Raw genomic sequence first — 26,980 nt, forward strand, 5'->3', positions numbered from 1 at the left:
TTTGTCTCGTAAATGTAAAGCAATTTGCTAATGAAAACATGGTGTTTTTTGCGATTAATTTCATACCAATGTGCGGGTTTTTTTTATTCTGTTTGTGTAATGAAATAGATCAATCAATAAAGTTTTACCATTTTGAAACAACATGGCGGCTTACGCGTCGCCCGTAGCGGCTAGATGTGTAATCAAATTTTTACTGAAAGACACGTTTCTGACCACAAGCAAAACGTGTTGTCTTGCCTCCAGTAGCATTGTGAAAGGTGAGTGTTTCTGTCGTAGTAAACGTTACACATTTTATGCAATGTACGTCTGATACGTTGCACAACGTGGGTAATGCATATTTCATAACTTTGCTGTCCATAACACTCACTCTGTCACTGTGGCTCAAAATGCAAAGCTTTTCTCTTTTCTCGTCACAGTTTCACTGCGGCTGATGAAATGCTATTAGGTCTAGAATATCTGCATCGATTTGTATTGTATGCGTTAGATTACTATTGATTTTGGTGTGATGATTCCAGGTTATACTTCGAGCATAGGCAATTCATGTGCGTCATCCTGCCCCACAAAGCCTCCAGCCACTGTTTGTGCCTCTAGTAAAACTATTGGACACTATGACGGCCTCATTCAGCGTGGGTCCCTGGAGGAGGACGGGCAGCAGAGAGAAGCCCTGCAGCAGCTGGCTCAGCTGCAGGAGACCCTGAAGAGCTACTGTAATGGCATCTACTTGAAACCACCCACACCAAGGCTGAATCCCGAAAATGACAACACTCAACCTCACAAACATAAAGACCCCAACTTGAGAAAACCTGAACACAAAGGTGGTGCATCTCCTGAAAAGGTAAAGGAGTTACTGGCCAGTGTACTGTGTGAACAGCGTGACACATGATGACCCAAATGAACAATACCCATCCCTAAGATTAACAACTTATCTCCCTCTAAATAAAGTGAACTTGACTTTGCTTTTGTAGGATGCAAGATAGTACATTTTAGTTGCCATGACGCTTGCTATAATTTTGAAGTTTTTCCCCCATTGTCCCCTCATTAACCATTAACTTTGCAATTAGCCTTAGTTAATGTTAGTTGATTCCCATTGATTTCCAACATGTGACTGGTCTTCAGGAAGCTTCATGACACTGTTTCACAGAAAAAATGTATTTCCATTTCACAACTGATGAAGACCCATATTTCATAAGGAAAAATTTGGTCTGTATGGGTGTATTTTTACAAGGACGGGCACAACCACAATGGCATATTGGAAAAAAAAAAGCCTGTTGTGTCATATTTCAATGCGCCGTCCTTGGAGCATGGCACGTGGGTGTTGGTAGCCCTCACTCAGGGGTACTAGATTTGAGAATTGAAACAGCAACTATTCGAATACTACTCAGCCTCCTTCACAGACCTGCCTCCTCCTCTCAGAGCAGCAGGCCTTTCCTGTCGGCACTGGCATGAGAGTGTTTGACTTCTCTGTCTGACTTCCCAAGCTGACACTAAACTGGGGAAAATTAACTCAACTGGAGCTCTTGATGAGCCATTTTTGAATTAAATACCCATCCTTTCCCCCCGTACAGTAATAGTTTAACAGGGAGGTTATTTGCTTGTTCAACTGGCAGTTTACACCAACTGCAAGCCTGCTAGGCCTTCATAATCATGGATTTGTTTTACAGTACAGTGAGGCATCTGGACTCTCATTCCGCCATAAAGCCCCATTGACGTCTAACATATGGGGGGGACTTCGGAGAATCCGCTGCACTGTACCCCAGTTGCATTAGCGATGGCGGCCGTGGGGCGCAGGTCAAAGGGAGGGTAGGGGTCTGGGAAGTGTATTGTGCATGCGAGTTTTGGAACAGTGTAGGGGGCTGTTGTTGTTTTTAGGTCAGGGGAGCTGACTGTCTAGTATTTGATGGTGGGAGTTTTTGTTGGTTGGCTGGCACAGACACACAGGGTTAGGCAGAGATTTTGGAAGGCAGCGGGGGCAGACCTCCCGCTGGGCTCGTCCCGGCACCCCTCTCACTCTCTCACCGTCCCCATGCAGTAATGAGGGGATCCCCCATTGTCTGGGCCATTCTTGTCCTTTTTGCTTTTGATTCCGGACTCTGACAAATACTTTGGTGTTAGTGCTATCAACACCGCCCTCCCCCCCCCCCCCCCCCCTCCTCTCCTCTCCCACCTTATTTCTTAGCCTGTCTCACAGATGCAAGCACACACACACACACACACACACAGAGCGACTGGAGTACTTATGCAATTATTCTGGTTTGAATCAGGTCACACCACTGTCCTCTCGGTGTCTGTTCTCTCTGTGAAAGTGCCGCCATTGTCCTCCACTAACTGACCAAGTCTGTGAGGAGAGTACACTTGACTTAATATTGACCCAATGTGGCGTGGTTTTGCGGATGGTCGGGTAACAATGGGCCATTGTCTGGAGGGATCCACCCTATTCAAGTCAGACCTGCATCATGGATTTCTCCTGTATAGGTCTCCCGCAGATCAGTTGTACTAGTTAGGCCCAACTTTGAAGACGCCCACCATCTCTCTATTAACCTTGCTAATGAGAGAGATGACACCTTTTGCCGTAGCTGAACTCGTTTCAAAGCAGCTTTACGAAAGTCATCGGAAAGCCAAAGTGGCCATGTCCTGCGTGTGAACTTCCCACCTGTGTGCCGGTCTATATCCTCTACCGGGAGGTGAGACGAGGCCAGGCAGCTCAGCTGGACAGACTGCCCGGAGCTCGGCGGCGGAGCTGCCTGAGGGACGGCCTTGTCCTTCTCCACTCTGCCGTGGCAGCATGGCCGCCAGCCACTGATTCCCCCACCATGCCAGAGGGCAGCTTGGGAAGTCAGGGAGAAGTCACACACTGTTATGCCGAAGCAGACAGGAAAAGGCTTGTTGCTCTTCCAGAATTTCACTCCAGCACTGGACGGGACAGGCGGAGGGGTGGGGGGAGGACAAAAAGGAGGGGAGGGAGGAGGGATGGAGGGCAGAGAGGGGGAGAGACAGAGGACGGGTAACAAGTTTGTTTTTTCATTTGGTTGTGAATCGGTCATTGTCTGCATATACCAGAGTCAAGTGCTCGTTGAAAAGCAGTGGATACTCTGAGTCATGTCTCCATGAATTACTGACTAAATTAAGTTTCAAGAAGATGATCCCTTGTGTTTAGACTTGAGTTAATTCCAACACTATTTGGCGTTACCCGGTTACGAAGACGGGAAACAGTCCTCAACCATATTGTCATAAAATCCATCTGTAATTTATCCTCCTCTGTGTAAACTAATATGCTACAACAGTTATGATTAAGCTGATGATTACATAGCTTGGACCCATCTTTAGGATATTTGGCTTCGCTCTAAATTCTCAGTTTGATTTGCAGCTTGGTCACACAGAAAACAGTGTTTTTTTGAAGCGGGGACCTTTTGATGATGGGAGGCAGGCAGCACAATGACTTCCAGCAGCACCTCAATGCAGCAGCACCTCAATGCAACAGTACCGTATCACAATTAGCAGCGCTAAACAGGCTGCACAGAGAAGTCCACTCCATCTCGTATAGAGCCTCATCCAGTCCTCCCCGTTTTGTCTGACAAATCCCCCTATTGTTCCTCTGATGATGCTTTTCTTTCGTGGGAACCCTGGCTTGTCTTGTTGATTAGATCCCCTTTGTCTTCCTCCCCTGCAGTGGGCTAGTCTGGAGAATGTGAAACCTCACACTGTAGTGGTGGCTTAATGCCTCAGCATACTTTGTTTATTAAACGATGATTCAATCTTATATGGTAATGAATATAATGCAGCTTATATAGGTCACCGGCTATAGTGTCTTGTGCTTTTATTAACAAATTAATCTATGCATGATTTTGTATGACACTAATGATCCGAGCCTTTGCTTTCATTTCGTGGTTGGGATTGGATTGCCATGATTGCTGTGAATTATTGTTTATAGTGACAAGCAGCTGCTAAAAGATTTAATATGAAACAAACATGCTTGACGGTCATTTCCGTGTTTTTCTTTCTTTTTTTTTTTCCCCAAAGGAGGAACCCCCTCCTCCACCACCCCCACCTCCACCCAGGGGCTTTTATATCTATGGAGATGTTGGTAAGAATATATGTAATCACATAAAAAAAAAAAAATTTTGTTCCCACACATAATCACTTTTACTGTGTTGTTGCATGCCGGAACCTTTTTTCTTCCTATGGATTTAGACTTTTCTAGGGTGTGTTACAACACCCAGCAGAGGAGTACAAGATCAGAAAAGAAGTTATAATACCGATAGTTCCTTGTGGTTTTTAATGTTTGTCCCTTTCAGGCACAGGCAAGACCATGCTCATGGACATGTTTTACTCCCATGTGGAAAACAGCCGCAAAAAGAGGGTCCACTTCAACGGCTTCATGTTGGACATTCACAAAAGTTAGTATTCCCCTCCCACTGCGTGGCACCAGCTACCCAAGGTTGGCTTGCATGACTTTGCGGAAGTTTTATGACTCGCATACACACTGGCGATCCTATATTTATCTCTCTGTTTGTCCTGAAGCACTCCCGCTAATTGTCTACCATTATGCATACAAGTGAAATTACTACTTTATTCTGTATTGTTAGTGGCTTTGGGTTGCCGATGCAGGTGTGCTTTAAGATGTGCCTGACGTTTGTGTACCGCTTAAAGGGATCCACCGGAGGAAACAAAGCCTGCCAAAACGAAGGCTAGGGAAAATGTTCACCTATGACCCCATATCACCGGTTGCCATGGAGATCAGCAATGAAACCTGCCTCTTGTGTTTTGACGAGTTTCAGGTGAGTGAGTGTGTTGCGGGCTGCGTGCCAGCCTGTGCGTCTGTATGCGTGTGAGAGAGAGAGAGAGTGTGTAAGTGTTGAAGTGAGCATGTGTCTCTGTTTCTCAAGCAGCTGCTTGTAAACTACAAGTAGGAAACGATACAGAAAGAATGCTGACCGCTGTTATGTGTATATCAGACTCTTCTATCAACTGCATGAATTAGCTTAAAACAGTGGTACTCTGACACCAGTAGTGAATAATAGCTGGTATTGGCTAATATACTGCTGTTACAATGCTATATGATGATGCATAACTGATGTTTAGCTATTTCATTGTAAAATATGGGAAGATACCATTTAATTAGATAAACACTAAGACAATCTTTAAAATGCAACAAAGTTTTTTTTTTAATAGTTAATATATAAACACATTACATATGGTATGTAAACAAAAATCTCCAAAACGACTATACTTGAAATGCCAACATGTTGCACTCATGTTCATGTATAAAAAAAATATGAATTTATTAATATTAAAATCCAGTGTGACAGTGAAATAATTTCTGTCACCAGAAATGGGACAAGAGATGGTCATGTTTCTAATTCAATATGTAATTCATTTATTATTTTGAAATTGACCCATTCTGCTTACATTTTTATAGGAGCTCAAAGAATAGAGATGATGAAATCTCTTAAGAAGTAGGAAACAAAAGTAATGTTTGACCAGTCAGAAGCACGTTACAGTGTTTTGTTTGGGTACAGGAGAAATTGCTTTGGGACCTGTATATTTTTTACCTTCCTTGCCGGCTGGGATAGTGAGAGGAAAAAATGTTAACATTGTGTTCCGTCATAGCTCATGTCTCTCCTGTCTCTGCAACTTGATGGTTCTGATTCTTGGGATCCCAACAAAAACAGGACTGGGGACACCTAGTGGCTTCATTCAAATACAGCAGCTCTCTCAGAGGACTTATTGGTTCAGAAGCACTGAGACATTACAGTGTAATATGTAAAATATCACGATATAACATTTTCATCTTCTATACTGTGTCAGTCGGTCAGTAATCAGTCAGTCGGTTCCCAAAACATCATAGCCAAGTCATCCAGATTGTTGTTTGCACACTGCACATACACAACGTTCATAAGTACTGCAGAAATCCTCATTACTTTACCCTTCGGCGTCAGTGGAGGGAGCCGCTGCTGATGCTGCCTCCATTATCTTAAAAGTAGTTAGTCATTCACTGCAGTAATGAAGGACCCGTGCTTCTGTCTTTGTCATTTAGCCAGCCAGATGCATCTGTTTGTAGCCGAATATAGTTCCTCTTACTGATATCATTATCACTAATGTCAGCAGGTCAAAGGTCACGGAAGGTGCGTCTGCTCTCTCTAATCACTCTCTATGCATCTGTGAGGATCAAGAGCTGCTCCTTTCATCCCGGCGTCTTTCACATTTTAAACTGCGGCACTGCTTACGCATTCTCATTGATTTGTTTTGTTTGCCATCGCCCGCTTTGCTGTTTTTGCTTGTCGACTGTTGCTACCGGTGAATGGGTTTAGCGGCCGGGGGGGGGGGTGAGACAACAAGCAGACATGTGTGCGTTGTTTGTGATGCATAAACAAGAGGTTGGAAAGGTTGGGAGAAATGGGGAGGGGGTTGCAGGGGCGGAGGGGAGGGGTTGTGGGGTCTATACCAATCAGCATCCTCCTCCACTCACCCATGCAAATGAGGCTCTGGGTATCAGTCGCACTCTCCTGCTTCCTTAAGTGAGTGGAGCTAGAAAGCGACTGGCGGCGGCGGGTCAGATGGATCTTATCCTCTTAAATGCTAATGACATTTCTCCATTCTCTTCATTAGCGCCGTGCCATTATCAGTAATTTGTAGCCCCCCTCCCTCCTTTTACAGCCCCCCACCCAGCTCCCCTAATGAATACTCGCCATTGAGAGGTCCGAGATGGAAAGATGGGAAGAGAGCGAGGGAAGGAAGACGGAAGAGTGAGAAGAAAGCGCTTGAGCGTCATTGTCTCAGGGCCTCAGTCACTGTGCAGGCTCTGTGAAATTGCTCATAGGTTGTGTACATAAAGAGGTGTAACATCAAAAGAGGTTTAATTTGGCACCCGTGCGCCTCGCTGCAAACTGACGGCCGCTTGAGTAATTGGATGCTCATTTAAATATCGGCATTGGCTGGCGGAGGTTGCACCGTTATTTTTGTGTTCCACAAGTGCTTTACATCAGTCCCCCCACCTTTCTCATTCTCTGGGTCCCCATTCTCTCCCCCCCCCCCCCCCCCCCCCTCACTACTCATTCAGCAATCAATATTGCCCCTCAGACGATGCCCATGTTGAGGGCACATGAATAAACAAATCCAGGTTGTATAAAAGGTCATTTTTAAATGATTCTTTTGAAATGAAAATAAAATCCTGCGGTCGGAGGAAGCGGGGGGGCCCATTCAGAGGGACACAGAGCCTTGGCTTTTTGTTGATTCTCATTTGCGTATACACACACACGCGCACATGCAGAGAGACACACACACTAATTTGATGCCCTTAGCCACCTCTCCTTAGCGAAAATCAAGGCTCTAACACAAATGTTAATCGAGTATTGGCAAGGGCAGTGGGGCTAATATGCAAAAGCAGAAGACTCTCCAGAGTATGAAAAGAGGCATATGTTGTGGGTATGGCCGTCAGGAGTGCCTGTTGTACACAGGGAAGAAGGTAAGAGGGAATGAGAGGAGGGGGCGGGACAAAGGCATGACTGCAAAACCTTCCTGTTATTCAAGACATTCACTTTTAGCATCAACTCAAATTCAAACAAGGGTTTCATTCCAAAATGTGAATGTCCATTTTTTAAAGAAGAAAAAAAAGTATTTCTCAATTGTCCAAAAATAGAGAAAGTTGAATCTTCAACAATGTTACTGCTGGGAAATCAAAGATCTTATTGGTTTTCCAAACGGAGCTACTTTCAGCAGCAATAATGTTGTGAGAGTAGGTGTCACTTTTTTCAAGAGAGTGATATTTCATTTTAGAGCACAACTCTTCATTTATTAAATGCCGTCCCTGTATTGAATCGAAATGATAATTGGCCGTGTATTGCGTTCGTGCTACTGACCACTTTGAGAAACAAGGAGATGGAAACATTTCAATTTCTTTTTAACACGATGGTCAACTCACGGTAAGCCATTATAATGTTGAATCAGAGGCCGGCATGGCGTGTAACATGCACATTCATTTGACTATACAGTACAGGGTAACGCATGCTTTCTCCCTTCATGGGTGCTCAAAAGAGCAACAGAGGTGAAAGAGAGAGAAAATGAGAGAATAAGAACAAAAGTGAGTGCACTGGATTACTATCAGAAAGGTCAGAACTCTTCACTTAACAGCCAGCGACTCGTAAACGTCCTTGCTCCAGTGCTGTCATAGACCTTTTGTTTATTGTGGACTCGTGGAAATGCTGCGGATGAAAAAGGCAGCGGACAGTTGAATAGTATTAATGTATTATAACCTCATAGCCTTGTGTCTGGTTGAGGGAACACGCGCACACACACACCTTTATATGGCCATCTGGGATAGAGGCTTTGTCTGCCATTGTGACCCCCGGTTTGGATTCATATTGCTCCATTTTCATTATTCTTTTCTTTCTCTTGTTCTCTCGCTGGCGCTTGCTCATTCTCACCCTCTGTTCAGTTGATTAGCTCAGGTCCGCTGCCTTGCCTCGGCTACTTGTCCTCAGCAGAAAGCTGCTTCGTGACCATTTGCAGTCAGTTGGAGTGGTTTAGATGTGTGTGTGTGTGTGTGTGTGTGTGTCTGTGAGTGTGCATGCGTGCGTGTGCGAATGGCCATGACCAGACACAAAGGAGAGTGAGCACACCTGAATGACACTAATCAACATGGAACTGAGTGTTGATGGCAAGGTTTGACCTCACACACACACACACACACACACACACCATGGCAACAAAGGTAAATTATACATGAATTTGTCTCTCCTCTCCTCCGTTTCTGTTTTGTCAGGTGACTGACATTGCTGACGCCATGATTCTGAAGCAGCTATTTGAGACGCTGTTCAAGACAGGAGTGGTGGTGGTGGCCACCTCCAACAGGCCCCCTGATGGTATGACCAGCATCACCTGTGCATGTATTTGAGCATCTGTGTGTGTGTGTGTGTGTGTGTGTGTGTGTGTGTGTGTGTATGGATTTGTTGTGTGTAAAGTTTTTTTGTTTGTTTTTAGCCACTGCATATCAACTGTACTCTTGGTCCTGGCATTGCTGAACACACAGCTCAGTAAGCAGTAGGGCGGCAGCATGGTCTAATGCACTGCAAAGGTGTCGGTGTTAAAAGTAAACACTGTGCCAGACTGTTTCTATAAGTCCACACCCATCAGAGTGAATTTAACACTTATAGTTTTGAACACAAACTCTCCAATCAAACTTGTCAGCTCCAAATAATTGTCACTGAACTCAACACTTATTAATAGTGGGAAATTTGCTGTGTACATGACTTTTAGGCTGATTACAGCCATGATTTGGCACCATGACTGATTTTTATGATGCATGGTTAGAGTGGCCATTCCACAGCAGAAATGTCACAAGTTTGAGTCCTGACACATTCATTTGTCCTGTTGAAATGTTGAAATGTTCTTGATCAAGACACTGAACCCCCACCTGCTCAGTCATTGTAAGTCGCTCTGCAGAAAGATATCAGCTTAATGTAAAAATTGCATTTGTAAATTGTACTTACAGAAGTAGCTAGGGTTTGTCCCCAAAGATAAAAAAAACTTGCACTGTTGGCTCTATTAAAGTCTGCTCAGAGGGACTGAAATGGGACAAAACTGTAACAGTAATAATATTCAATGTTACTATTCAAATACAGATTTAAAAAAAAATAACAATAAGGCTTTAGCCCTGAAGGTCCACTCAGCCGTTCAGCAACAAGCACACCACCAAATTGCAGCTAAAAGAACGTTCATGTCTACCTGAATCAAGAACCACCAGATCACATTTGCCCCTGAGCTGTGTGTGTTGTCAGTTACTCTACATATATCATTCTGTGAATACTTTTATTCAAAGTGCTTGTTCACCTCATGTTCGGCCCCGGCAAAGAATCGATTGAGCTGCACAGGACCACACCAACTACTTCCTGTTTACAGCAATTAAGCATAAGAAATGGAGAGGGACATTTGGAATTGATACTGAGGAGACATGACACAGTCGTTAACCAGGCTTTGATGTTGCATTTAGCGCCAACGCAGCAAGACTGGGGAAAGAATGAGCAAGACGGTGATCAAGGTGGAGATAAACGCGTGATGTGCCTTCTCTCCTCTTTCATTCGCTCTCTCGTTCCTCCTGGCAGGGAAGATGTCGATGCCTCAAAGCCTCGAGTGGGCCCCGGAGTGGATGGCAGCAAGATGGCTCTCGTAGACAAAGACAGCCTTCTCTGATATTTACCAGCTATTAAGAACAAAGCGCCAAACCATGCAAACTTGATAGAGAGCCTACTTGGTTTTAATTACATGGTTAATGGAACACTAAAAGCCGTAAGAGACAACCGGACATGAAAGGCATACATTTTCCATCTTTATTGATGTGGAGACGCCGGTATCAAAAGGCCCTAGAGTGGGTTATGTGATTGGAGGGGGAATTTCAAGATACGTTTTTCCTAGTAGAGTTAAAGTAGCGTTTTGTTGTTGTTTTTTATACACTGGTGTCAATGGAGTTTGATGAGATTCAGGAGGATTAGGGGGATAAATGGTGGGTTTCATTTGGGACTGGAACAGCCCCGTTGTCCTGGAATAGACACGCACTCTCACAGTTCACAGTAATGGACTGTAGTCTGCAGGCTCATTTTTAATAACTTTAATGAATTTCACTGAATTGGCAGTGGCGTGTATCCATAATAATAAAAGCCGGGTACGTTGCAGCAAAAAAGTAGTGCAAAATGAAATATGTCTAGCTGTCTTATGGTGTGATTCAGCACATTTTTCACAACATGGACCCTCTTTTTGCCTTAACACCGGCAATAGTTGTGTCTCCCACACAGCACAATCCATTACAGTACAGCAGTTATCAAGCGAGTGTTACTTCTTTGTCAGGTCCTACTGTAGTAAGCTTTAGCCCAAACATCAACAACAACCACTTGTTTGCATTCGCAGCTGGAAAGAGCTTAAGCCTCTGTCTCTGTGTCTGTGTGTGTGTGCGTGTGTGTGTGTGTCTTTGTCTGCGTCTGTGTTTGTGTGTCTGCGTGTGAATCCCTATCTGTTTTATCTGTCTATCAGGGATGCTACTTCAGATGTAATTTGTTCCAGCCGAGCTAATTGAAACCCCTATTCAGTAAGCCGCTGTGGACATTGTCCACGCTGAAAAGGCGACAGTCCTTTCTCCCGCCACCATTGTTTGGGAATGTAATGAATTTTATGTTGCTGCCGCTGCCGGTAGAGAAATCCATTTTTCTCCCCTGGTCCCAGTGCTTTTGTCCTGCCTCCCCACCCATCCTTCAGTTCATCAATAGCCACTTTATCTGCCAATCTGTGGCGGGGGAATGACATTATTAGGAGGCTAAACAGCAGCTCTAATACAGGCCCTCCCCTCCTCTTTCAGATCTGTACAAAAACGGACTTCAGAGGGACACCTTCCTGCCTTTCATCGACGTGCTGAAGGTAGAGACAAAGTCATCCCCCTCTCTTCCCTTTTTAATTTATTCATTTGTTTATCACGTACTCGCACACACACGCACACGCACGCGCGCACACTGTTGCATGTGTCTCTGTGTCTCTGTCTTTTTCCAATTTGCTCTTGTGTGGTTTGATGTTTTCTGCTACCTGGACGCCTCGCACGGTGTCACAAAGCTGTCTTTGATCATACCAGGGCATGGTGAAAGACTCACAGAGAGAGGGAGAGAGAGATAGAGGGAGAGATGGAAAGAGCGTGAGTGAGCACAGGTAATGTGAATGAGAGATGGGTGGGCGAGCTGAGCGGCTGAACCAGCCTGCTTGCATTTCAAAAGTGAAGGGGGGGAGAAGAGGTGTGAGGAGAGGAGAGGAGCGGAGGTTAGCATTTCTGGCGGAAAAACTACTTTGCAATTTAATAGCATTATTGTAAGCAGGTAGCGCCATTATCCCGCCTGCATCGCAGATGATCATTGATGTGCTTGGAGTGAGCGTGATCATAAATAATTGCGGAATAATTTTTTTGTCATGCATTTTGCAGGAGAGGAGGGCAGCATTCTTGTGCTTTTTATTGGTATTTAAAATGTAAATAGTAGAGGCAAGCAATGTCCAAAAGAAATAGACTGGATTTTAAGCATAGGAGCGCTCACCTTGCCCACCGCTCACTCACTATACACATAAACACACACACACACACACACACAATTCAGAGGATTTAAAGTACAATAACAAGCAGGGTATAATAGACTATACACTGTGACTTTGCACCTGCTTTTAATGGAGCTGGTGCATAAAGATGGCAAAGTCCTGAATGACATCATCTGGTCACAGGGGGAGAAGCCTCTTTTTCAATTCATTACAGATTACTGATTTCTTGCATATCATTATAACTAGTGAGATGATAATATAATAATGAGAAAAACTACTTTCAGCTATTTTTGAGTTACTTTTCCCACAAAATATGAGGTTTCAAAAAATGCATTAAAAATAGTCCTGGTCCTCAGCTCTGATTGGCTGAGTCACGTTCAAAGCCATTGTAAAGTAGCAGATAAAACACTTATCTGAATTGAATTGTATTGCTTAGCGGAAGAAACACATTAAATTATTACATTTTAAAATCATGATTAAGATGATAAAATGATAGTTAAATCACTGGTTAAAAAATAAAAAGATTTATTGAACATTTGTGTTCTTTTTTGTTGTAATGGTAATTTGTTAGTGTTTGTGATTACATGTACATTACATGTACAGTACCTGCAAACTTGTTATACCCCAAACCTGACTGTGGGTACTGTAGGAAATGGGGAAAGAGGTGGTGAGAGGATGCAGTTAGTTTTGTAAGGGCAACATGGCTGCATTCTCTGTCTGTATTGTCACTTGAGGACTTGGGTTTGGGAAATTTTAATGGACTGTTTCAGGGTCAGCAGAGCTACTGTACTGGCTACTGCATCTTCAAACACACACTCACATACGAGCACATACACACATGCAAACACTCATAAACACTTTTTGCGAAAATTGAGAACTGGGGAGGCCTTCGTGTCACCCTACTCCCCCACACACACACACCCCTCCCTCCCAGCAGCACCCTTGCCCTCTCTAATCCACCCTCATCAGGGTCCTGAATGCCTCTTGTCCCTCTCTGCCCCACACTACCTCCTCTCTTTCAGGGTCCCATGTTCCCCTTTGTGAGGCCATCTGGTTTTTCGGGGTTGGGGAGTTCTGGGGGTGCAGGGCGTTCTCTATAGCCGGCCCGTTCTGTAACGATAAAGCGCATTTTAGCGGGGTCACCCCGCTAACTAGCCGACCCTTAATAGATTGAATTAAAGCTCGCGGGGAGCGGTGGCGCGGGTCCGCTCGGACTCGGCCTGCATGTGCGTGCATGAGCATGTTTCTATGGCGAGCGAGGGGAATGAATGAGGGTGTTAAAAAGTGAAAATAGGCTCTGACCTCTCCTCCCTATCACCTGAGCTGGAGTGGAAGAGGTTAATCCAGCCCCTCTGTCCCCCAGGGTTGACGTCTTTATTTAACTATTGACTTCTGATTAGATGGGACCCCTCTGCCAAAGCACCACAGCCCCCCCCCACTTATCATCATCCCAGTTTCCATATATTCCAAAAAATGAGAAATCGTTAGATCAACTACAGAGTTTTAGATAGATACGCTACCAGGCAAAAGTTTAGACACACCACATTTTTCTTTATTTTTACTATTTTCCACATTTTAGAATAATACTAATACTAAAACTATGAAATAACACAAATGGAATTATGCAGCGACCAAAAAAAGTGTTAAACAAATCAAAACGATCTTATATTTTAGATTCTTTAAAGTAGCCGCCCTATGCCTTGATGGAAAGGCAAAGGTTTTGGAAAGAAATTCACACATAGGCATCAACTTCACTATTTATATTTGTCTAAGGAACAAATTTCAAGCCTTTAAGCATAAGCCTTTAGATCAACATGGCTTTAAGAGAATGAAAAACATAGCACATTCAGTCAGGTGTGTCCAAACTTTTGACTGGTAGTGTAGGTCAATAACGTGTTTTTGCAGTAGTGAGGCATGGAAAGTACAACATTACTCAACCTACAAGTCCATCAGGGAATCTATTCATTCATTTCAGGCTGTGGTATTTCTTTGTAGCTACAGCAAAGCTCAAAGTTCTGTAAGATTCAGGGTCTAAGGGTTTTTTTTATAGACACTGCCACTATTGTAGCCAAGACTCACACACACACACACTCTCTGTCCTCTCTCTCCACTCCACCTTTCATCGCCCATCCTCTCTCTACCCCTCTATCCCCGCTCTTTATTCTCTCACTATCCTGTTCTTTTCCCTGGCTTTACTCACCCAAGGTCGGGTCTCTGTGTTTCGGCTGCAGAATAGTGACTTATTTTCCCCCTCTGCTCGCTCGATGGCAGCCGCGCACACACAACCCCTCCAGCAACTTTGACTGTCTGTGGGTCTCCTGTTCTTTTTGAACCCTTCTGCTCTTCCGCTCTCCTTTCCGTGTTTTTGTTTGTTTTGTCTTTTTAATTATTATTAATAATTGATTTGCAACGTGCCGCCGGCAAAGAGAGGGTTTGAAAAAGAAATATATAAATAAAAAGTGACGGACAGAAAAAGAAAATTGAGGAGCGAGAGAGAGCGGCCGCGGTCCTCCAGTGGAGACCTTGGTGATAAGGACCGCCTGTGAAGAGCCCGCAGCCTACGAGTTCAAATCAAATGGATGTTGATATTTGATGACTGTCATTGTCCTCCCTAGCATTTAGTGGCAGGACAATGCCGCACTCTGTATGCCTCGAGGGCATACCTCACTTCTTTTATATCACTGTCTCGCCTCCCAAAAAACTCAATGATTAGAAAAGGACACATCAATTTTCCTCTACTCGCACGTTAGGAATTAATTCTGGCTCGCCATTGTTTTCCTCCTGATTTTTGATTGATCCGGTGAAACACTGACTTGTTATTTGCTGCCTTATTGATGTTGTCTTTCATTTCATTATATTGAAGTGTGTGTGTGTGTGTGTGTGTGTGAACAAGCATGAGTATAGACACGTACATGTATTCATTAGTGAGGCAGGCCACCTTGGCGTGCCTGGCTAATATGCGCAAGGAGGATTTTAATCCAAGGGCGACGCTTTTATTCCAAAGTGTTGTTTTCCTCTTCAAACTTCCCCAACATCCATCTGTATGTTTCAAGCTCTTCTTCTTTTCCGTACTCCACCTGTTTTCCTTTCTGCCTCTTTCACTCTCTACCCACTCACCTCTAACGCTCTGTCCTTCCCTTCAGTCGCGGTGCTGAAAAGTAAAGTGACATTTGAATGTTGCGTATTAAAATAGACTCTTACATTACGCAAGCATTTTTGTGTTTTTTTTTTAATGTTTTTATGCTAACTAGTGCAGACGCCTCATTATCAGGTTATTGATGCGGCTGATGCTCACACCGCCTCTGTCGGCCAGGTGCGGGTAGCACAGCCTCCCCCCTGTGTTTGGGAGAGACCGGGCTTTGGGCCTCAAGGGGGCGGGGGGGGGGGGAGAGAGGGAGAGGCCTGGAGGAGTGCAAATGGGGGGTCCAGCGGGGTCCCGGATCACGAAAGGCGGGGCCCCGAACTCAAAAGATGTTTCCCCAAGAGGAGCAGCCGAGGCAGGGGGAGGTTGTGAGAACGACCCCACAGAACAAACCACCGCTGGCCCAAGGCGGTCACACTTTAAGGGAATAGATCATTAGGTGTAATTAGGGTGTTCACATTGTTACGCACCCCCCCCCCCCCACCCCCCCCCCCACCCCCCCATTGCCCAAGAATGAATAAAATCACCAGATACTCCCCCCGCTCACACTCACACACACACACTCACACACACACACCAGCTCCCCAGTTAGTGAAAACACTTTGATGTCAGAAGAGTCGTCCAGAACTTGCCAGCATAAAGGCACTGTTTTAAGCTTTCTCTCTTTTCTCCCTCTCTCTCTCTCTCTCTCTCTCTCTCTCTCTCTCTCTCTCGACCCCTCTATCCCTCCCTCCCTCTTTTCTTCTGTCCCTCCACACAAGGCTGTAAGACACACATGGATGAATGAACGACAACCTTTCCCCTCCTCCCTCCCTCTCTCTCTCTCTCTCTCTCTCTCCCTCTCCCTCTCTCTCTCTCTCTCCCCCCCCTCCATCTCTTTTTCAGCCTTCCCACCCCGCGTTTCTTTGAGGCCCGGTCAATTCTCTGGGCCAAACAAAAAAAAGCATCAAATGTTTTCTGCTGCCGGGTAATGAGGGAGTGGACCTCATCAGGGCCCAATAGTCAGCTATCCTTGGCTTTTGTTGCAGCTCAATGGCACCGCGCTCTTTGAAAAACTCAAAAGCAACTTTTTGAGGAGCAAAGGATAGAGAAAGATATGGCGCGGAGGGAGCTGGCGGAGGGGGAGCGGGGGGGAAAAAAGCCACTCTGTTTTTATGCTAAGCGGCTGTCCAGAGAGAGCAGCGGACAGCTCGGACAATGACATGATTGGAGCTACATGTGTTTGGATGACTTTCTTCTAAAGGGACTGTGATTCTCATGTCCGTCATCTCTCTCTTTAGTTCTCTCTCCCTCCCTCCCCACTTCTTTCTGTGTGTGTGTGTGCGTGCGTCTGTGTGTGTGTGTGTGTGTGTGTGTGTTGAAATCGTTTGTTGGAAAGTAGTGAAACTGCTGGTGACTAGTTTAAATACGACCCGTCATACTGTGTGTGCCATGGCCAGTGAGGACTGTAGGCCTATGGGACAGGAAGGGGACTTTGACTTAAGTCACAAATTGAGACTAAAACAAAGATGGTTGTAATTCAATTCAACTTTATCTTCATCCCATCTGACACAGTGAAACAGAAAACCTTTTCTAGAGTATAAGCGAGAGCAGCAACAAATACAAAACATAGCACAGCAGCGCAATGGTCGGTCATACATTGAGTCCGAATTTGGGAATTTGAGTATTGCAATATTAACATAATAGTTTATGCAAAATAATTAAAGTATTTCAGCTTTAGCAAAATCACAGTATTTGGGTATTAATCAGCAGGGATTACAAGGTGGATGGAAGAACAGGATATACATTGAATGTAGAAAATATTAGGGTTATCTTCCTGATGTTGAGCTGCAGCCCCTTTTGCACAATCCACATCTCAACTGTCTCAAAGCATCAAAATCCTTCTGTCTCTTTATCTACATCTCCTCCTTTGTGATTGGTAGACATTTAATAAGGGATAATGGCCTTTACCTGGATTCACCTCATCAATGTACTTCATGAAAAGAGTGAGTGTCCCTGATATTTTGTACATGCAGTATAAGTATAAAGTGGCTGGTTTGTAGAATTAACAGAGTTGCAGTTAATAAAGTGACTGGTACACAGTAAAGTTTTAAGTGACGGGTGCATCAGACAGAAATGGTGTTTCTGGTGCCAGTAAAGTGCACCAGTGTGTTGGTGGGAGTCCTGTTCAGCAGCGCTCAGTAATGTTCAGCAGGGAAATGTATAGCGAGGTATACTGTAGAGAGTAAAGCCGAGCTGCAAAGTAGATGGGTTAGGCCTGGAGTCTGAGTGAGTGAGTGAGGATGGAGGGGGGGAGACGGAGACCACAATATGTAGGCGGATGAAATCTTGGAGGAGTGAGAACTTGACAATCCCTTCAAGATGAATAATCAAGTAATGACCCGCAAGGCCTCAGCCTCATCTGATTATAAATAACCGATGGAATCATCATCACTGATTGTGTTTCCATTCCTCCTTCTTTCTTCTCTCTTATTTTCACCTCGCTTTTTTTCCGTCAAGAGATGCTCCGCGCGGCGACCCATCAGCCGCCTATAGGTAGGGACGAATCATAAAGGGAGGGAGCGCAGACGGCAGAAGAAAAGACAAGCGGAGATTCTAATGATGTGGCGGCAATAGTGACAAGGTTTTTTTTCTTTCGTTTTTTTTTCTTCCTCATTTTGGAGGGACTATTTACCCGTTGGCGGGGTCACACTGGGTTGATGAAATGACACCTCCCTTTTGTGCGCGGGGGAGGGAGAGTTTGTCAGGTTGTTATTAAGCCTGATTCAGCCAATTGGCTCAGAGTGGGAACCCCGTTTGTGCAGGCGCACACGGAGATAAAAAGTTGACAGCGGAGAAGAATGGAGTATTTCCGTCCCCTTGCTTTGTGATGATTGCCAATTATCCCGCAGCTCAAGGAGGCCAGTGGCAGAAATTCACTGATTTCATAATTTACTGGAGCTGTCATTGAATACTCAGTCAGCCGGCGCTGGTTTGGATGGGATGATATGCAATTCTTTTCTTTTCTTTGATAGAATGGTGGAGATGATGATTATAGTTTGCGCCGTACTCCCTGACATGAATCCTGTTGACGTTTTACACTATCTGGAAAAGTTTGAACTCGGCAGCGCAAATTCAACCCTGCTGTAGCGCACTTGAATAGCGAGGGGAACAATAGATCAGCTCAATAAACTGTGAAGAAGTGACACAAAATCCCACAGCTATCACAAGAGAGAGTAGCTACCTTCTGTGCTGCCCTGCCGTTGAATTCATTCAATCATTCACCTGTTCATTTGTTCATTCATTCATTTTATTATTTATACAGAGAAGGAGAGGAAGCTCTTATTTTCAGTTTACAATGCAAGTGAGAAGCAGAGTGCCGTAAAGTAATAGAAACAATTAAAAAAAGAGTAGGCGTGTAACTATATTAATGACTAAAATAAATACCAATATGAAAAACACCATTAAAATTCCAATGGTCAGTTCAGCAACAAATAACGGAAACGTCACCACAAACGCAGTCGCCAGGAAGATTTGCATGAGCCACTGATCTAAAGCTGCATGATAGCATCTACTCTGTTTCCTGGAGTTTATTCCATTTGTATGATGCATAATGACTGAAAACACTTTTCCCTAGATCCATCTTCATATGCAGTATTATTTCCAACATCTTGTCTCCGCATCTGTATGAAACTCAGTTCTAGCACCAAAGTAGACTAAAACAAATCATGAAAAGTATTTGAAGATGTGAGAATGCAATATTATACACATACTCTTAAAAAATATTGATCAAATAAAATATAACAAATTAACCTAGGTTCTTGGTTAACAAAGCAGTGTCTCTTTTACATACTGGATCCTATCCTGAATTTAATTATAAACCTTTGTTTATAATGCGTTGATTTCTCTCTGCTCCTCCAGCTTTGCTCTGAAACATGGACGGGCATACTTCTGATCAACTTTTCACCTGTGTATTTGTGTGTGTGTGTGTGTGTGTGTGTGTAAATTGTAAATTGTAAATAGGAGTACTGCCAGACCATCTGCCTAGACTCTGGGATTGACTACAGGAGGCTGGACAAGGCTGCAGCAGGGAAACTCTACTACCTGTAAGACACACATACACACACACACACACACACACATACGCATGCACATACACTCACACACAAATATTAGTCCCTTTTGCTTCTCTTTTATAGTCCAACTCGGCTTAGAGGTTGTGCAGTGGTCTGGTAAAAGGTGAACATGAACCTGTATCCACAACACACACACATAGACATTCACACACACACACACACACACACACACACACACACACACACACACACATAGAAATTGTTTGTGCACATCTGCTAGTTTGATTTTTTTTTAAGGGCAGAAAGAGAAGGCAAACAGATGGATAAATGGGGAGAAACAGACTGGCAGATTTATAAAGACCTACATTACCTTGAGAGATGCATGAAAAGAATGAAAGAGGAATCAATAGAGTATGAGAAAATGGTTGAGCTTTAAAAGCTAGTTTTCTATTTTCCTCATTGCATATACGCTGTTCAACACACTCACTGACACACACACACAGTATGAATAACGCTGCCGTTGCTCATTGCTGTGCTGGAGCTTTCAAGTGCCTTCGTCTTTTCAGTGTATGTAAATAGAGCACATCACACCCTTTTACCTGAAGTTAAAACACACACACACACACACAGACACATACACACACTTTACTATCTCATTTTGACGTGCATTCACAGGCTAATGCTTGTGTTTAGAGCCTAACATCCTGTTCTTTACTGATGGAGTGAAAAGCTAAGTACCCCCCTCCCTCTCTCTCATCGCTTCCACCGTTTGATGTGGCCACTTCAGCATTATTAATTTCATATTCTATTATTTCCTCTCTCTCTCGCTGCCTGTGTGCGCTTGTGTTTATGTGTGTGTGTGTCTTGTGCAGCACAAGGGAGCCTGATGCGGAGGCCTTCATGGACGCGCTGTTTGATGAGCTGGCCTTGAGACAAAAGAGAAGTATGGAAGTTAAAGGAAAGCAGCAAGTTTTTTGCAGATTGGTTCATTGGTCATTAAGTGATGAGAACATAGACATCATCATCCATGTGTCCCTGGTAGATCATTGGCTCCAGTGCTCCATGCTACACTATGTTGAGTTATAGGAGCGACTAGTATTAGCCAAAGTAACAATACTGATCTTTTAGTAAAGAAAAGTTGTCTTCTATCTATTATATGGCCTGTAGATTCATACATTTCAAAATGAAATATCATTTACTCAATATAGCTGATGTAGCCAGGTTTATTTTTTGAATTATTTTAGGTGAGCAACCACGTAATCATCCGCTGCAGTGATTTTTAGCTGTTCACAGTGGTGAACAGATCACCGTGGTAACTAACCATGGTAGTTCAAAACAGTTTGTTTTTGTGTTGTATTTCATGTCAATTTTACCAGTCTCCTACACAAAACTGCCAGACTTGGCTGCATATCATTTAAGATTACTTGACTTACTTGGGCCTGAAAAGGTCTTAAAATGTATGAAATCATGTTAGAAGGATCTCTGGAAGATCTACAGTTACTTTCATTTTCAAATTTATTTCAGTTGTGAAATTGGTTGTATGTTTCATTCTATCTGGCATTAAAATAGGTATTTAAAAGTCAGACACACTGTAGCAATGCACTGTTTCTACACGCTGTTGATGAGTGTGTTCCTCCTAGTGGGTTTTTCCTGTTTTGTTTTATTTTATTCCCCAGCTCTCTGTGTGGAAGCTGACAGTGGAGTGTAGAAAGAACAGGGAAGTGGACTTCTGCGGTCTAAAATGAACAAAAGCAACGCATGATTTAACTGTAAATGTGATGATACGAGACTGTGTGGCAGGAGCGAGGTTCAGTCAAATTGTTGGGTGTGTGTTTCCATAGTTACGGGTCCTCGGACGCTCACGGTGCAGGGCAGAGAAGTGACTCTGGGAAAGACCTGTGGCTCCATCGCCGACTGCACCTTCGACGAGCTGTGTGCCAGAGTGAGTGTGCCATGTTGCTTTTATTTCTTAAATCTGTTTTTCCAAATGTTATTTTACCTCTTTGTGGGGCACCAGGCATATACAGTATGTAAAGCAATACATATCTATACATATAATTCTGCATTAGTTACTGTTACATATTAGTATTACTGTATTCTGTATTAGTCTGTATGAGTTACGCACATACATGTATACTTATTCAGAAACAGTTAAAATACTGAGAATTTACCCTCCCAGTCTCTTCTGTTCAGACTGACACACACACACACACAAAATCCACACACTACTAATCAGAAATGTCCATATTCAAAGAACTCCCCTCACCTCTTTATTAACTCTCCCTTTTTTTTCCCCTCTTCATTCCCCTTTTCGCTCTGTCTCCATCTTTTGCTGCATTGCATGTATTGTTTTTGTTTCATGCTGTCCTTCTCCCCTCTTCTCTCCTCCATGTATTTATTGATCCACTGTGCTTGTAAAGTCTAAAGTCTGATGGAAAGTGGAGGGTTTTTGCTGGTATCCATCCGGCTTAGACATCCATCCTGCCGTAATATGTTAGTGTGTTCCTGTTGATTTACAGACAAAACCTCCTGAATGGTAAAGAACCAAGGACACTCTAACTAAAGATTACATCAGCCTAAGCCTGTTGCAAAACATGCCATTGTTTTTATAATTGGCATTTTTCAGCACATCATGTTACAGAGTGCAATATTCTACAGTCTGTGTGCACATTTAAGTGTGTGTTCAGTTCAGTTCAGATCTTTATTGTCCCGCAAGGGGAAATTCATTTTGTAGCAAGGCACAAGAAAAACAGTGAGAACCCAATGCCACTTAATATAGTACAAATACAAAAGAGTTCATACAATAAATAGTCCTTACAACAAAAATAAAGTGCTAAAAAGTGTGCAAAAATGCAGAAGTGGAGTGTGTCTGTGTGTATACATACAAGTGCATGTGTGTGTTTGTATGGCAGCTGTGAGCATGCGCTACAGTGAAACGGTTTACTCTCTGCACTGTGTTGTGCTGCTGTTGGTTAGCAGCTCAGGTCTCGGAGTGCGAGACGTTGCCTCAGGTGACTCCAGAGTGTTGAACCCGCTCGCTTGTCTTGCAGCCTCTGGGTGCCGGGGACTACCTGGAGATGGCGCGACACTTTGACACCGTGTTCATCCGCCACGTTCCCATGCTGACGCTGACCCTGAAGGACCGGGCCAGGCGCTTCATCACACTCATAGACAACTTCTACGACAACAAGGTAGCCGGCTGATTTACTGAAAATAGTAATGTATTACTCATTTCAAAAGTAATTTTATTCCTTTACTTACTACTCCCTGGGAGCAGCACTACGTTACACTACACATTACATTACGACTGATCAGAGTGACCAAATAGTGTCGATGTCCAATATTCTTTTCACAGCAGTGGAAATACTTACAACCAGGGAAAGTAAACTCTGCCATTTCTTAACTAAACCAGCCTGCTAACTATTGCTAACTATGCCTCCATCAACTGAGAGGATGATGACTAATTATGACAAAAATCAATCAGGGTTGGGGGTGGGATATAGTTTTTGTAAAATTCAATTTCGCTCTAAGGAATGCTACCAAAAGTAACAACTTATTTTTATTTGTATTATCATTTTCAAATATTTCATATTTAATATAATCACTGAAATTGAAATAGTAAATCATTGCACCACTCGTTACTGCAAAGAGTAATATTACTGTAGAGCATTACCACCCAACACTGCTTATAATACAGTTTGCAGCTGGGTGCCAGCCTCACTCTACCTCAGTCCCAATTCAGTGTAATTTAATCAATCACATGTTTATTGTCCCAAAGAGGAAATTTGATTAGTAAAAAAAAAAAAGAAAATACCCACTTACAATAAATCATCTCAGGGATGTGATAAAACACCTGGAACTCAAAAGAAATTTATTTTAAGGAGGTAATGAGGGAATTGCCGACTACATTTATTCAACCAAAAACAATAATTAACCATTAAGAATAAAAAGGAGTTGAGTGTCAAAACCCCCTCCTGAAATTCTACAAACAAACTGAAAATTCCCTTGTCTGATACCTCCCTCCCTCCCCCCCCTCGTCCCAGGTGAGGGTGGTGCTGCTGGCGGCGGCTCCCCTCGACCGGCTGTTTGTCCGCTCCGGAGGGGAAGATGAGAGGGACCGGCAGCTGCTGGACGACCTGGGCCTCAGCGGGGTGAGACCACAGTCCGTCTCTCAACCTGCAGCCTTCCTCTGGGACGTGGTCAGGAGGTCAAAACAGCAGGAAAACAGTCATCTTCCAATACAAACGAATGGGAGCTGTATGTCCAGCTTAGGATAGCCTGTAATAGACACAAACAATAAAGTCACGTTTTCACAATAGAGACGAGTAAGCCAGCTAGATCCAACAGAAACGTCTAGTGAAGAGGAAATATCTCACAATTCAAAATAATGTAATAAAAATATTGCTTTGTCATTTGCTTTATTTACATGGAGAATGAAATATATCACTTGCTCATAGCACCGACCTCCATTGTTGAGCAGTTTGTTTTGTAAGCCAGAAATCTCTGCACCTTGCAAAGTAATCAATGAGTCATTGATCAAAAACCCTATCACCCCCTTGCAGACATTTATGGTTATTTTGTGCTATGGGACAGTAAAAATCTTACTTATTGCACCTTTAATTCTAATTCCATAGTCAGTCACAACCATATATGTAAAAGCTGACAATTTAAATTACATGGCTTGGATGGGTATCTACAAGTTTTTATTATTAGTGTGTGTTTTATTTTTTTCTCCACTTCTCTGTGTGCATCTATAGCTAACTTGCCTGCCTGTGTCCTGTTGTAAATGTGAAGTGTCAATGCATTTATTTGGAAGTAACCATCATCAGTGCGTTTGTGTGTTTATGCACACGTGCTTGTGGGCATGGCAGGGTCAGGTCAATTCACTTTCAATATCAATTCAAATCAATTCAAAATGGAAATTGAAACTGAAATTCATAATACCAAGAGTCGTCATTCTCAATCATTTCTTTATAGATTTGATTTCAAATTCCAGTTTCTAACATTCTAAGAGGATCTACGTCCTTAGACACTGAGTGTATTAACCTCCAGCCCTGGTGTGTGTGTCCTCTCTCTAGGCGGCAGGAGAGCGTCTCAGTCTGTTCACAGCCGAGGAGGAGATCTTCGCCTTCCAGAGGACCGTCTCCAGACTGATGGAGATGCAGACGGAGGCGTACTGGATGGAGGGAGACCGCAGTGACAGCAAGACTCATATGAACACCTAAAATCCATTACCTAACTGCCATGATAAGCATCCACATAACGCGGTACATACCTCGCCAACCACTGACATGGGATCAGAGGAGGCTCCTGTTTTGGCTGAAGCAGACACAGGGAAGATGAGGGATTCTGTTTGGGGATCCAAGCAAAACAGGCTTTTAGGATACGGCATTAAGAGAAAACAAGCTAAAGGGAATGAGCAGCAACGCTGGCAGAGGTTACAATCCATTTGATCCAAGAGAAATCAGATATTCGCTGAAAATATATAACGATGCAAAACCCTGTGTTGTATTACCGCACCAAATAATACCTGTTTTCTTTTGGATCTGACTTCTTCTCTTCATCCTAGCATGGCATGTTTGTAGCCCTCTTTTTGCCATTTCAGTCTATTTGGCCTCCTGTGAGGTGCGCTCTCTCCCCCTTGTGGACTGTCGGTATATATAGACTTTGTAGAATATGGGAAGCTCTCCAACATCTGTTAACCACAAGGCAAACAGGTGCTTACCTCAGGGAGAGAATGGGAAGGGGCACATGTGTTCTCCACAGTAGATGGCTACTGCCCTCTAGTGGGTGAACGGCAAAAGAGTAAAATATTCTAGAGCTGTTTGTGTGGTAATGGGACAAAATCAGTCTGTGGGTGTGAATGAAAGAAGGGAATAAAATCTCAACTGTAAACAACACTGTACACATGTTAAATGTTATGTATGATATTTATCCATGCATTGAATAAATGGTTTAAATTAATTTCACTGTGTTGATTGCACTTACTTAGATGTCCAAGTTTAAATGAAGCACATAATTAAGGGATTGGTAGGAATTAAATCAGCTTGCTTATCAAGGCTCTAACACTTGAGGGTCTCAGACTTGAGTCTATTTTGACTCAGTCTTGTCTCAGCCACTGATGGGTGTGGATGTATCCATATTATAGGTCTTGAACATCATGAACATGCATCCCCTCTTGTGTAATGCAGCAGGACACAACAGTATGCTCAGACACTGTAATATGAAAACCCTATGAAACCATTTTCATCAGAATTTCAATAATAAATACAATAGGACACTCAGTGGAATTCAATATTGAGGCATCTCTATATTGGCACAGCAGCTGTTGGATGGGCGCTAATGTAATACAGGTCTTGACTCCAAATCAACTAGCTGGTCTTGGTCTTAATTCGGATTTGACTAAGGTGGCTTGTTCCTTCAATGCTGGACCCATGCAAAATAAGCTTATCCTTTCTGTAACATGTAGCCTAAATGTTGGGCCAGTGTTTGATTGGTGGTCTTTGTATGAATAATGTGGCTCCAAAATGAGATATGAAAAAAGGAATGCATATACTCAAAAATGAGCACAACATTAAAACAATTTAAGTTGGATAACTCAACTTTATTTTCAATTCTTTCAATGTTTTTGTCTTCTATGTTTTACATGTAATGAATGGTGAGCTTTAGGACAGATAATGATTTGTACAGTCTATGGCGTTTTGGGGTAGAGCTCCTCCTGTGTGTCTGTAGGTGGCAGCAGAGGGTAACTGATGGCTAATAGGTTTGTTATTGCGTCCATCCGAGGATGAGGTCATCCTAGTGCACCACTCTGCCTGTCCAGCCTGGACCGACCCGGCCCGGCCCGGCCCTGCCCTGCCTGCCAACCACAGTCAGGACAGGTAGCAGCATCTACATTAAGATTCTCTTTTTCTAACGAGTATTATGTTCTGAGTAGGGATGTGATTTGTTTTTGGTTTATTTTTACAGCATTTCTGATTTTTTGCATGCACAACTCTCACATTTCTAATGGGATATTACAGAATTCCAGCATTTTGTGTCCCTGAGTCCTTTGATGTACTGACAAGTGAAACATTCAGAGCAGTGTTTTCATGCTGTTACAAAGGGTATGTCGTAATGTGCTTTTTTCATGTGCTATTATAGTGTGTTACATAAGATACTGTATTTGTGTCCAAGTGTCCAAGCAGCCAGTATCATGGAGCAAGTAAGGAAACCCCAGAGTAAATGTATTATCCAATTAGATCCAGGGGACAGCACATGGCTTAAAGACCAATTTGTGTGTGTGTGTGTGTGTGCACGTGCACGGGCGGATGCACACATGTATGTGCGTGAGGTGTATCAATTAAAAGTGTGTGTGAGTTAGAGGCCCTGGTCTATCCTACCATAACTCTCAATTAACAAAAAATCAATCACGCTCTATTCCGAGGCCCCTAATCCAATCAGAGCATTACGCTGTTTGGGGAAACATCAGACACAAACAGAGATGGCCGCCCTCCTTTGTGAGCGTCTTAATTGGATGATTCACGCTGGCACAGAGGGGTGGTCGCAGGCTCCGTCCCCTCCGGAGCGCAGCCTTGACACCCGCTGCCGACGGGGAGAAGGAGGCACCAAGGAGGGAGGGAAGGGAGCACAAAAAAACAAATCCACCTTTTCTCTCTGGCTCTTAGTTCTTTTTCCCAGCACTTGAAATAGGGACACAGGGATATTTGTTACATGCACAGTATTA

The 26,980-nt window shown here is 43.5% G+C and overlaps 1 protein-coding gene across 1 annotated transcript; it reads left to right on the top strand.

The window, feature by feature from the left end:
* The first annotated feature begins 142 nt into the window (after positions 1-142).
* afg1lb (AFG1 like ATPase b) lies at positions 143-25,190 on the top strand. The gene is made up of 13 exons (XM_071920155.2): positions 143-257; positions 516-835; positions 4,018-4,081; positions 4,293-4,394; positions 4,648-4,775; positions 8,759-8,858; positions 11,342-11,400; positions 19,202-19,284; positions 20,127-20,197; positions 21,096-21,196; positions 22,305-22,445; positions 23,298-23,405; positions 24,333-25,190. Exons 1-13 carry the CDS (start codon positions 143-145, stop codon positions 24,477-24,479), a joined length of 1,539 nt encoding a protein of 512 aa, XP_071776256.2. The 3' UTR covers positions 24,480-25,190.
* The last annotated feature ends 1,790 nt before the right edge of the window (positions 25,191-26,980 follow it).

Source organism: Centroberyx gerrardi, chromosome 18, assembly GCF_048128805.1.
Source record: "Centroberyx gerrardi isolate f3 chromosome 18, fCenGer3.hap1.cur.20231027, whole genome shotgun sequence".
Lineage (NCBI taxonomy): Eukaryota > Metazoa > Chordata > Actinopteri > Beryciformes > Berycidae > Centroberyx > Centroberyx gerrardi.

Excerpts from the sequence above, each read along its gene's own strand:
- afg1lb (XM_071920155.2), top strand. The coding sequence starts at position 143 with ATGGCGGCTTACGCGTCGCCCGTAGCGGCTAGATGTGTAATCAAATTT. Across the intron at positions 8,859-11,341 it reads CTCCAACAGGCCCCCTGATG|ATCTGTACAAAAACGGACTT; the intron begins GTATGACCAGCA and ends CTCCTCTTTCAG. Across the intron at positions 11,401-19,201 it reads CTTTCATCGACGTGCTGAAG|GAGTACTGCCAGACCATCTG; the intron begins GTAGAGACAAAG and ends AATTGTAAATAG.